The sequence below is a fragment of the Phascolarctos cinereus genome, unplaced genomic scaffold (assembly GCF_003287225.1).
Source record: "Phascolarctos cinereus isolate Bilbo 61053 unplaced genomic scaffold, phaCin_HiC Scaffold_5;HRSCAF=322, whole genome shotgun sequence".
In the NCBI taxonomy this organism is placed as follows: domain Eukaryota; kingdom Metazoa; phylum Chordata; class Mammalia; order Diprotodontia; family Phascolarctidae; genus Phascolarctos; species Phascolarctos cinereus.
The window spans coordinates 299,483,875-299,496,793 of NW_027555958.1; the positions used below are offsets into that span (position 1 = coordinate 299,483,875).

At 45.6% G+C, this 12,919-nt stretch overlaps 1 protein-coding gene across 1 annotated transcript in view; it reads left to right on the top strand.

Moving 5' to 3' along the window:
- The first annotated feature begins 398 nt into the window (after positions 1–398).
- ARHGAP23 (Rho GTPase activating protein 23) overlaps positions 399–12,919 on the top strand; it is a 110,433-nt gene continuing 97,912 nt past the window's right edge. Inside the window, 1 exon segment of the mRNA XM_020997491.2 lies at positions 399–504. Within this exon segment, the coding sequence (XP_020853150.2) occupies positions 442–504 (63 nt within the window). The 5' untranslated portion in view covers positions 399–441.

Here is a 12,919-nt window from a genome sequence, read left to right on the forward strand (position 1 = left end):
CTCGCTAGCTCTCTAAGCTCCATTCCCTGGTCTCTATCCTACCCATCCCTTTGCTGCTTTCTCAGCCCCAGGGTTCTGTCTGTTCTATTATCCTGCGGGTTCCGATGAGCTGGGCAGGCTCTGAGCTCTTTTTCTGTCGGAGTAGAAAAATAGGGTGAGTTCTCTTTCTTGTTTCTCTCTTCCAGTTTCTAGTTCCTCTATCAGTCTCCTTTCCCTGGGGTCTCTGTCGGTTCTTCACTTTGCCACTTTGCTCGTGTTGCCCCTTCCCTGCCAAGATCTTCACCTCCTCCTCCTGGGGCCCCTTCCTATCCCGCCCAGGTTCCTCCCACTCCCCGCCCAAGCTACTCCCACTCCTCCCCAGGCTCCGCCTCTCCCCTCCCCCTTCCCTCTCCCTGTCCCTCCCCAGCCCTAATCGGGCCCCAGAGTCGCCGCTGCTGCCCGATGAATGGAGTCACCTTCTGCCTGGTCGGGATTCCTCCCCGTCCGGAGCCCCGGCACCCCCAGGTGAGAGGAACTGGCAGGGAATATGGACGGGAAGCCTGGCGCTAAGGGATACAGGGCATGGGCAAGGAGAGTGATGCTACCCAGGAATGATACTACCATCTCACACAGAGTTCACCCAAGTGAGAGCTGGGCATAGGGGGTAACCCCTTCTTGGGATGGAATTGATTGGTTGGCAACTAGGGGCTCTAGATCCTGGGTCAGGATGTGGATGGAAACAACCCCTAAAGCTACTAGGTCTGCTCAAGGATGGGTATAGTGCCAGGAGAGGAGTGGGCAGAGGATGGCAGAGAGCATGGACAATAGAAATACTTGCCCAGGTAAATGGTGAGCAGGCTGCTGGAGTGCAAGGGGGAGGCCCGATCCCTTTGTCCCTCCGTTTGCCTGCCAGCCAGGCAGGGCGACTCTCACTCCCGTTTCCTCTGCCCGAGTTTTCTTTTTCCGTTGGTGAGGCCCAGACACAGCTGGAGAGGGAGAGAGTGGGGGAGGGGGCTCCTTTCAGAGCTGGATGTCCTCTCCAGGGCAGGCAGGACAGGCTTTAGGATGCCAGGCTTTAGGGCTTAAGAATTGGGGCTACTTCCTCTTCAGGGCCAAGGGCAGACTGGTCAGCTTCCCTCCCCCCATAACTTACAGCCTCAGGACATATGGCTCCTCGCTCTCTGGGGGAGTCCCCTGCCCCCACCCTTTGCTCTTGGGCTGCTTGTCTGGGTGGGTAGGTCTGGCCTGGAGGTGCCAGGGGGATTAGTCAGAGCTGTGCTGCTCTCCCTCCCTTGTTTAGGTTCTTTCATCTACCCAGCTGCTGAGGATGGGGAGGGGCCATGCACCCAGAAGCCCACGACCCAAAGGCACCATCCTGACCATCCTGCCTGGATGACAGAGAGGGCTAATCTAGGGGATACCTTTCTGTCAGTAAAGGAACCCTCACCATCTCCCGCTAAGTGCCCCTCTGATCAAAAACCTCACCTCTCTTCCTTAGAGGGTTTTGTTGTGGTTTTGTTGACTGGAAAGGATATTGGAAACGACGGGGCACTTATTGGTGGGTAACTGCTATACTTCCCTGTACTATCTGTGTAGCCCTGAGCAAACCAAGTTACCGTTCTCAGCCTCAGTTTTCTCATCTGTAAAATGGGGATAATAATAGCACCCACCTCCCAGGGTTATTGTGAGGCTCAAAAGAGATAACCTAGGTAACGTGTTTTGCAAACCTTAAAGTGCTATATAAAATGTTAGAGCTATCATCATCATCATCATCATCATCATCATTATTATCATTAAGAGTGGCTACTGAGTATGGAAAACACCATACCAAGAATGATTCAGCTTTGGGGTCTTTATTGGTTCCTCTTCTTTAGGACCAAATTCTTAGGGACCCCCCTGCCCTAACCTTTTTATTTAATGGTTGAGATTTGGTGCTTTGAGAATTCCGTGCCTGTGGGCTTGCGTATGTCTTCCCAGGACCTGTCGATGAGATTCTCATCTCCAGATGACTACGCCGGCCTGCCCCCTCTCTTTACTCTCTCCCCCACCTCCAAGCCTAAGTGTGTTTCCTAATTACGAACTTGAAATTCAGGATGAACTAGGGGGGTGGGTGGGTCATTAAACATGAGTCCTTTGGATATACCCCCTTCCTACATCTTCAAAATTGGGGGTGGTTGGGGTGTGAGCCTGTGTGATGTCCCCCTCAGGCAAAGCTACAGCCCCATTATCAAAAGTGTTGGGACTGTTGGTTTGATGTGTGTTTTTGCATGTGATTTGCTTCACTTTTATGGGACAATCCCTTTCACCCCAAACCTGGTCCAAAGGCTCTTAAACCCCAGTCTTTTTAGTGCCTCTTGTCTAGGCAGGGGTAAAGTAGGTAAAAAGGCTAGCTGGGATCAACCCTCTTTCCCCTATTTGCTAGGCATCTCCTATTCCCTGGCCTTAGAGAAATTTTGGCAGAGTTGTCAGTTCACTCTGGTACCTTCTTGGGCAGGAATGAGGCAGGGGGGATAGGGGAGTAGTGTTGGGAAATTGGCAGCAATACTAGGTTCAACAGGGCATGGAATTGAGGTGGGGGTTGGGATGGATGGTGAGGAGACCAGTTCCTGATCTTCACTCAACTCTGTTTTGAGGATTTTGTTCTCTATCTCCCTCCCCCACTCCCAACTGCTGCCCCAGATCTAGGTCTCTTCCCAGCATCCTAGGAGAGATTGGGCTGGTCTGGGGAGTGAGTTTTGTGCTTCAAAATGAGTATCCTGCCCTTTTACATCTTCCATGCCCTCAAGGAACAAGTGGACATTCTCAGTTTACCAAAAGTAACCCCCTGCTGCTTGGGTCCTCTTAGGGGTGTGTGTGTGTGTGTGTGTGTGTGTGTGTGTGTGTGTGTGTTTGTGGTGTTGTGTATTGTGTATGTGTTGTGTGTGAGAGACACATACAGAAAGAGACAGACACAGAAAGAGAGACAGAGAGATGCAGACATAGAGATAGAAAAGGGAGAGTGAGAGATTTAGTTCTAAGTACAGAGAAGGGGGATGGTTTCATTTTCCAGTGGAGGAATACTATGGAAGGCTTCTTCTCATGCGTGACACAACAGGAAGAAATTTCAGTTTTTAGCATAAGAGATTGAAGTTAGACGTCTGGAAGGGATAAGGCGAAATGATGTACTAGGAAAAGACCTGGACCTTTATCCAGAGACCTGAGTTCAGATCCTAGCCCTGACACTAGCCTTGTGAGCCTGGGTAAATGATTAAACTTTTTCTGAGTGTAAAATTCCCTTATCAGTAAATCAGGGAAAGGTAATATTTTCACTGTCTACCTCTTCTGCTTTGTAAACTGTAAAACTAAAAGGCATGAGTTATTGTTATTATCAAGAAGCTTTTGTAACTTGTATCCCTAGTGCCTTGCATAGCACCTGGCCCATGGCAGGCACTTAATTGATTGTTGATTGGTTGATACAGAGGACTGTGAGATGGGGGGAACAAGAGGCAGCAGAATCTCCCATTCTAGACCGTTAGTGTTCCATGACTAGAGGGGGTTGGACGGCGCCCTGCCCAAAGGCAGAATAATGATTAAGGTTATCCCTCAGAAATGGGAAAGAAAGAAGAAAGAGGAAAGCAGATCGATATGAATAAATGGCTGCTACACCTCCTTGGGCCTTAGTTTTCTCATTTGTGAAATGGAGAGTTTGAACAACTAGATGATGTCTAAAGCCCCTTCTAGGTCTAAATTCTATTAGTCTTTGAATGATAGGATCATACATTTAGAGTCAGAAGGGACCTCCAAGTAGGAGTGTGCTGGAGCCATCTTGAACTAGATTTATAAGAGCTGACTGTTAAATTTTCGCTGTGCTCATTTATGCCCTTGAAATTGACAAACTACACATCAGGGCTTGATTTATTGTTTCATTGATTATCTACACCTAAGAAAGCAATGGAGAAAATATAATAATGCAGAATAAACTGAAAATTGTGTAGTGCCTACATCCCCTCTGCCAAGAGCTGGTTGTTAAACATTTACCAGCACAGCCCTGCTTAGACGGCTAGTTCAACCTATATATGTTTTCTTTTTTTTCTTGCAAGGAAATGGGGTGAAACGACTTACCCAGGGTCACACAGCTAGTGAGTGTCAAGTGTCAGAGGTCAAATTTGAACTCAGGTCTTACTGAATCCAAGGTGGGTTCTCTGTCCACTGTGCCATCGAGCTGCCCCCTCAAACTACACATTTTACAATTTAGAGCAAAAGTAAATGATGGAGGTAATTTGTTTTTAAGACTCAGTCAACAAGCATCTACTATGTGCCAGGGGCTATGCTAGATGCTTGGGGATATGAAGAGAAAAAGTATACACCCTTTTGCTCTTAAGGAATTTACATTCTACATTCTACCAGGGAGGGTAAGAACAGCACTTTCACCTGCCTTTGTTTCCTTGTCTGAGTGACATCTTCTGCATATCTGATGACCACCGTCAAGTCTAGGATTTTGTCAAGGGATCACAAGACTGTAGTATTTAGAGCTGGAAGGAACCCTAGAGGTCATCTGGTCCAAGCTCATTTGACATGTGAGAAGGCCTAGGCCCAGAGAGAAAACCACTTGCCGAGCCATACAAGTGGTAATGAAAGTAGAGTTAGAATTTGAATCCGGGTCTCCCGGACTCCCCATCTAGTACTATTTCCATTCAGGGCAAGAACGATTAAACTAGGTGTTTCACCCTTCAGTCTGGGCAGGGAGAACAGTGCTCAGTATTCCAGGAGATGGTGGGCGCTGTTCGTGAAGGCTCTTAGTTCTTTTCTGACCCTCACAGGCCGTATCCACTTTGGGGTTGTCAGTGGGAGCTGGGGCAAAAAGAAGAGAGATAGTCTAATACAGCCTGCAGAGGTGAAGAAGAAGAGGGGAAACCATTGACTGAAAAGATTTTGGATTTTGCGTGATTTTGAATTATCTAGCCAACTGACTCCTTCCACCTCAAGAAACATGAATAGGGACCAAGAGAGCTGGCTCTGCCTTCCTCCTAACCCCCTCACTCCCCTCCTCCCCAGGCACACAAACCAGCTTTAGATCAAGGGCCCCTTTACATTGTGTGAGATGGTGCCAGCTTGTCAGCATGGCCGTGCCAGCCAGTACCCAGTAGGCACCCCCTCCCCCCCTCCACTTGCAGGGATCCAGGGCCCAGCCAGCCTTAGAACTGGATCTTAGGACAGGTCCTGATCAAGGACAGTGGGATGAAATGTGGGCATGATTAACCCTTTGTCTGCTACAGCGGAATATTCCTGAGGTGCAAGACTCAGGAAGGGAGCAGAGCAGGTGTTTGTTTTTTCTTGTTGTTGTTTTGTTTTGTTATCTTTCACTAGTCAACTGATTTTATTTTTACTTGTAATTCAGAGAGATGTCATCTCTGAGTATAAACATAACCGGACTTCACTTTAGGGCTTCTTTTATAAAGAAGAGCAACCAAATCAATGGAAGTGCTCTGTTTTGATTGGCTAGATTAACAAGGTACAAGAATACCTGTCCAATACTTGTCCGACTCTTTGTGATCCCATTTAGGGTTTTCTTGGCAAAGATACTAGAGTGGTTTGCCATTTCTTTCTCCAGCTCATTTTGCAGATGAGGAAACTGAGGCAAACAGGGTTAAGTGACTTGCCCAGGGTCACACAGCCAACAGATAGATGTCTGATTCTAGATTTGAACTTAGGTCTTCCTGACTCCAGGCCCTGAGCTCTAGCTGTCCCAGGAATATTTGGGAGTACAGAAAAAACAAATTCGTAGTTAAGAAACATGTAGAGCAGGTGAATCTTAACATTTTAAAATATATATAGTTTGATAACTGCAGGTTGATATAACTGACTTCCTTTGTAATATTATGTATTTCATTTTACGCATTTAAAAACATTATTCTAAGAAGGAGTCTATGACACACCAAAAAGGTTTGAAACCCTTGGAGTAGAGGGGAGAAGAGTTTGGGAAATCAGAGAGAAAATCAGATGGGCTGGTGGGAATAATTCACTGCCTATCAGAACTTTCTACGGCTTCATCTTTGGGAAGTGGCTGACATTAGTCTTGGGAAGACAGATCAAAGGAAATGCCAACTCACTTTCAGTTATCTGTTTTGTAGATCATTCATTCATCCAATCCAGTCCAATTTAGGAAGCTTATGTGAAATGTCTGTTATATGTAAGGCTCTATGCTAAGTCCTAGGGTGGTGGGGGGTGGGGGAGGAGGGGGACGACAAAGACAAAATAATAAGTAGTTCCTGTCCTTAAGTAAGTAGGCAGCTTGGGCTGGAGCTCAGAGTCTGCAAAGGCAAGGTTGGTTCCAGATGGTGAAGGGCTTTCAATGCCCGAGTTGAAGAGCTTGTTTTCTGTCCTTGAGGCAATAGGAAGCTCCTGAAGGTTATCAGGGGAAGGTGGGGGTGGCATGGTAAGACTTATGCTTTACAAAGATCATTTTGGCAGTTGTGCAGAAGATGGAATGAAGAGGAGAGAGAATGGAATCTGGGAGTTCAGTTCAAAGACTGTTGCAATAGTCTAGGTTAGAGGTGATGATCAGTGCCTGAATTACGGTGGCGTCCCTGAGAGAGAGGAGAGAAGGCTCAGACATGAGACTTTCAGTGGAGATAGAATTGACAAGATTTGGAAACCGATTGGATCTGGGGGTCCAGAGAGGGGAGGAATTGAGGAAGATTGAGATCGTGAATCTGAATCACTGGAAGGGATGGTAGTGCCCTCAACACAGGTAGAGATGTGTGGAGAAAGGATGGATATGGGGGGAGATAATGTGTTCTCTTTGTGACTTGGTGAAATTGAGATGTTTGGGTGAAATTAGGTGTCTAGCACCCTTTCGTGCTTGGGGATCCACCCTTGTGGAACTCATCTTTTTATACTTGAGAAATACAAATTCATTTCAACATCAGTCTGATGAAGAGAAGAGAAATCTCATCTCTGACCACCTCTTTCCCTCTCCGCCCCCAACTCCAAATCCTAAAATGCCTCTGGGATAAAGTACAAAGTCTTCTGTTTGACTTTTAAAGCCCTTTGCAATCAGGCTCCTGCCTGCCTTTCCAGACTTAGAGAGCAAATTCCTTCGTGTACTCTACATTTCAGCCAAACTGGCCTGCTCAATTTTGGAAAGATCGCTACCTCTAAAGTAAAAGGATCTGGTTCAAAAATTTCATTTCTGATGCTAGCTGCTTGTGTGACCTTGGTCTAGTCATTTATGGAATCATAGAATTTGAGAGCTGGAAAGTACTTCAGTGGCCACACAGTCCAATTCATGTGCTAAAGGAACCTTTACTGTAACTTTACCTGCCAAATGGTCATCCAGTCTTTGCTTGAAGACCTTCAAGGGGGAAGGGAATCCTATCACTTCTTGAGGCAGCCTGTTCCACTTTTGGATAGCTCAAATTGCTGGGACTTTTTTTTTTCCTTGACAAGCCTAAATTTGCTTTTTTGCAATTCCACCCATGGCTCCTGGTTGCCTCACCTTTGGACTGAACAGTACAAGTCTAATTGTTCTTCCATATGACAGCCTTTCAGATACTTGAAGATGGCTATCATGTCCCCTCAAGTCTTCTTTTTTTTCCAGGTTGAATATGACCAGTTCCTTCAACCAGTCCTCTGGTTACAGACTCGAGGACCTTCATTATCTTAGTTCCCCTGCTGTGGGCACTTTCTGCCTTATCAGCGTCCTTCTAAACTGCAATGCCCAGAACTAAATACAGTACTTCAGATAAGTTCTGTCAAGGGCAGAGAATAGTGGGACTATTATCTCCCTATTCCTCAAAACTAAGCCTGTTAATACAACCAATGATCCCATTAACCTTTTTGTCTACCCCATCACACTACTGACTCATGGAGCTTGTAGTCCACTGAAAACCTCAGATCATTTTTAGAACAAAGGCTATCTAACAATGCTTTCCACCACCCCCACCTCAGACATGTGAGGTTGATTCTTTTGTATACAATTTTACATTTATTCCAATTGAATTTCATCCATTTAGCCAAGGACTCTAGCCTGTTGAGATTCTTTGGGATCCAAATCATGACCCATTGTATGAGCAATTCCTCCAAGAGTCATGTTATCTACAAATTTGATAAGCATACTATCTATGCTTTTATTCAAGTCATTGATAAAAATGTTAAACATCATAGAGCCAAGCACAGATCCTTGGGGTACTCTGCTGCAAACCTCCTGCCACATTGACATTGAACTATTTACTCTTTGATTCTTACGATCCAACCAGTTTCGAGTCTCTCTGACTATGATACCTCCCTAGCTTCTGCACAAGAATTTCAGGAGATAATTTACCAAAAGCTTTGCTAAAATCTAGGTAATCGATAGCCACAGCATTCTCCTTGAATGCTTAGGATCGTGCCGAAAAAGGAAATAAGATCAGTCTAGCCTGACCTGTCCTTATTGATGCCAGGAAGGCTCGTTGAAATTGCTGCTTCCCTTTCTAGATTTGTTCACAGACCATCGCTTTCATGACCCTTTCTAGAAATTCCCCTGGGACAAAGTCAAGCTCATTGGTCTACAATTTAGAGACTTTTAAAAAAATTGTGACATTTGCTTTTCTCCAACCTTGTTGTACCATTCCTATATTTCAGCTATCACTGACTGGCTCTGCCATCACATCTGCTAGTTCTTTCAGGACACAAGGTCACTCATATGTGCCAAGAGACTTGAGGTCATCAAGGGCAATTATCTGCTCTCTTACTATCTCCTTACTTTTCTTGACTATCAATTCTTAGTTATTTTTGTTCTGTCATTTATAACATTCTTATAAAACCACTCTCCTTTTCTTTTTTTGGGGTAGGCAATGGGGTTAAGTGACTTGCCCAGGGTCACACAGCTACTAAGTGTTATGTGTCTGAGGATGGATTTGAACTCAGGTTCTCCTGAATCCAGGGCCTGTGCTCTATCCACTGCCCCACCTACCTGCCCCTAAACCACTCTCCTTTGCAGAGAAATCAGAAAGAAAATAAAAATTGAGCAACTCTGCCTTCTTTCTGCCATCAGTTATCATCATCCTATCACCCCCAAGCAATTGCCCTATTGCTTCTTTGATCCTCCCTTGTGTCCCAGTAGAACTAAGAAACCCTTTTGGTTGTCCTTAGCGTCCCTTGACAGCTCTACTCATTCTGAGCTTCAGCATTGCCAACACTACTTTGAGAGAACCATGTCCTGCTCTGCTACTCATCATCTCTTACATGGTCTTGCTTCCATTTTCTGTAATTTCTTGATGTGGTTTAAACTTCCTGGGCCTCAGTTTCCTCATCTGTAAAACAAGCTGGTTGGACTAGAGGCCTCAGGTCCCTCCCAGCTCTGGGTCTGTGATCCCAGAATCTCCTGATTCTGGGCTTTTGTTGTCTCTCATGCCTGTAATGTGTTCCCTCCTCACCTCTGCCTTGTAGACTGCTTAGCATTTTTCAAAATCCTATTCATAAAGGCCAATCACCACCTCCATCTGATCCCCTCAGTTGATAATGTCCTTCTCCTGAAATTATTTTGTGACTACTTTGTATTTAAATTTCTGTGTACATGTTATTTTTCTTGTATTTTTTTATTTATTTCATTAACTATTTCAATGGCATTTTAAAAAATTAACATTAATTTTTAAAAATTTGAGTTTTAATTCTCTCCCTTCCTCCCGCTCCTTCCCCACCCATTGAGAAGATAAGCAATATGATATCAATTATACATGTGAAGTCATGCAAAACATAATTCCATCTTAATGTTGCAAAAAAGAAAAAAACAATAACTGTGTACATATTATTTACCCCAATAGAATGTAAGCACCTCGAGGGCAGGTGCTGTTTCGTTTTTGCCTTTGTGTCCCCTGCATCTAATTGGCACTTAACAGATGCTTCTTGAATGAATGAATGAATACTTTTCAGAGTCAAATAAGAAATGCTTTTTCATTATTCACTTCTTTCATTATCAACGCCAGAATTTCCCTGACCCTAATTTAGCTTGAGATGGTTCTGTTTTTGTTTTTGTTTTCAGAATAGGAAGATGCCTATATGAACCTTTAAAAGATAAATCTGATTTCTAGTCTCTTGTGTCACTTGAAGGTTCAGAATCTTGAACCCTTTACGTAGAAGGCTAAGCAAGGGCTTTTCTGGGAGATTCTGCCTGCTTCCTTGGAGGGAGGGAGGACTGCTGTCTGGGGCTGCCAGTGCACCCTGTCTGGAAAGGGAGGGGGAATCATGAAGATGAGGGGCTGCCATGCTCATTTAGATCCCTTAGCCCAGCTCCTTATGGCCCAAGGTCATCTTTTCTGTTTCTCAGCTTCTCTGTACACCAATTCTTTCTTCTTCAACTTGGGTAGAGGAGAAACAAGGGTCACCCTTGTCTTCTCCATCCAAACCATAAATAAATAAATGATAAGTTTATTCATTATTATAAAGAAGTATTATAAATAAATGAATACATTTCATTCCATCATTCGATAGCTAGCTATTTGAGTGCCTTATTTGTGCTCAGTAATGTTCCAGGCACTGTTCCAGTCCCTGCCCTTACGGGGCTTACAGTTCAGCTGGGGAGGAATGAAAATGCGTGAAAATGGATTTGTAGAAAGATAGTTAAGTGCATAATCAAATACACAAAATGGTGGTGCAGAATGTAAGTGCTTTAGGAATTCATATGTGAGGGAGCTCAGTGTGGCTCCAGAGCAGTCAGGGGAAACTGGGGGGAGGAGGTGGGGGACTTCACCTGGGCCTGAAGGATGGGTGGCATTGGGGGAGGCAGGAAAGACATGAGGAATAGCTGTAAGCTGAGCAAAAGGTGTGAGGACATCAGGCAGTTCTGTCCTGTCTAGCTTGGATCTTTCCTGCTGCTGCCAAGTCTTAGTAAAACTGCTCCACCCTGAGGTTGAAGGAGGAGAGATGGCAGCTCTTTGCCAGGGGTGTCTCAGGGGGAGGGGCAGGGGGGAAGCCTCTGGTGGTGGCAAAGAGCCCAGGGCTGAGATCGGAACTGGGGGAAGAAAGGCTCCTTGTATCCAGTGCATTTAGGGGTGCCCAGGGGGTGGGGGAACAGTGGGGCCATTGTCTCAGACCAGGGTCGGGAATTTGGCTGCAGAAGCAGAAGAGCTGTGCCCCCCTCCCCCCTTGCCTAGGATGCTAGGCTGTCAGAATTTGCCGATGGGTCCCCTCTGACATAACCTCTGTGGGGGCTAAGCCAGAGACATGGGGGGAGAGAGACACAGTCCTTGGAGGAGAAGGGGCAGAGAGAAACAGAGACAGGCAGAGAAACTGGGAGATTCTCAGAGACCTCGAGTCTGCAAAGTTTTGAGTGTTTCCCTCTGAGGGGCAGGGGAGGATAAGGGGGGGGGCATGTGGGTCAGGAGGAATGTAGCCGTTGCTGTGGGTGACAGATGGAAACCATGTGGTAGAGCCTGGGGCTGGTAGTGGAAAGGTTGGGGTGGGGAAGAGTCTGCAGATGGAGAACCAGCATAGAGGATAGAAAGGAGACAGGGGGAATAGTACCGTTAGATCAGTCCTGCTGACTAATGTCAGTTAGTCTCACGGTCTGATTTCTTTTAGGCTAGCAACTCCTTTTCCTGGAGGGGTGAAATTCCCCAAGATTTACCTCTCTACCTGTGGATATGGGAGGAGGAGGGGAGTTGTAATGGGAGTCCTACAGTGTAATCAGTCAGTTTTTCCTTCTCTAGAGCCCCTGACATTCAGGAAGGGGATGGAGAGAGAGCAGCACCCTCCCCTACCAATCATACTTCCCTCCAAGGGGTCCCAATGTTGTGAAGTGGGAGGAAGCTGCTTATCGTTCTCATGGGAGGTAGGAAGAAACATAGGGTATTGATTGTCAGACCTGAATGGGATCGTGGAGATCATTGAGTTCTAGCCACTCATTTAACAGAAGAGGATACTGAGATACATTAGGGGAAAGTGACTTGAGAGGGAGAGAGAATGGAAGAAAGAGAGGAAGAGAGAGGAAGGAAGAGAGAGAGAGAGAGGAGAGAAACAGAGAGAGAGAGAGAGAGACAGAGACAGAGAGAGAGAGAGAAGAGAGAGAGAGAGAAGAGAGAGAGAGAGAGAGAGAGAGAGAGAGAGAGAGAGAGAAATGGTTTCTATTCACAGGTTCCCAAGGTCAAAACAGGAAGCAGGGACCCTGGGTTTTCATGTCCCAGGGCTGAATACAGTGAACGGGATGTATTCTCCCTAAATTCATGCCTATCTCCATTTCTCCTCCAACCCTCTGTGCCCCTGAATAGTAGTAATAATGATAACGACAATAAAAATAACAGGAATATTAAAAATAAGTTAGATTTATACTCTTGAGGGGTTACAAAGCACTCTCCTCACAATAAACCCATGAGTTTGGTAGTGGAACTATTATTACCCCTATTTTATAGATGAGAAAACCTAAGAATAGAGAGATTATGGGACTTGCCTAGGGTTCCATAGCCTATAAGCTTTAACATCAGTACTTAGACCCAAATCTCCTGACTCTTAAGACCATCACACCATTACTTCTACCTCAGTCTTAAGGAGGAATTCTTCAAGGTCATCCTCTCTCCTCTTGCAGGCTGAATGGAAAAAGCCGGGAGGAATGTGCTCCTTCCCCCTAATTCAGGAGTAACGAGGAAGGACTTCCTCTGTCCCTTCCCATCTTCTCCTTATTGGGGTCTCTTCTTACCTTTCAGGAGGGTGTTCTCATAGAGGAACAGACAGATTTGCAGGATGGCAGCCTGCTAATTTCATAGGTGAGGACAAGGGTGGGAATGAAGGTCCTTCTCCTTTATATTGCTGGGAGTGAAATGAAGGATTGGAGAGCCATGGAGGCTACCATTTTTGTAACTGCCTCCCCTTATTCCTTGACCTTCAGCCAGAGAAAGCCAAGTCTTTCTTTGGATCCACAGCCTAGAGAAAATGAGGCACCTGACAAAAGAAAACAGGCAGCTGGTACAAAATGAAAGACTACTTACTG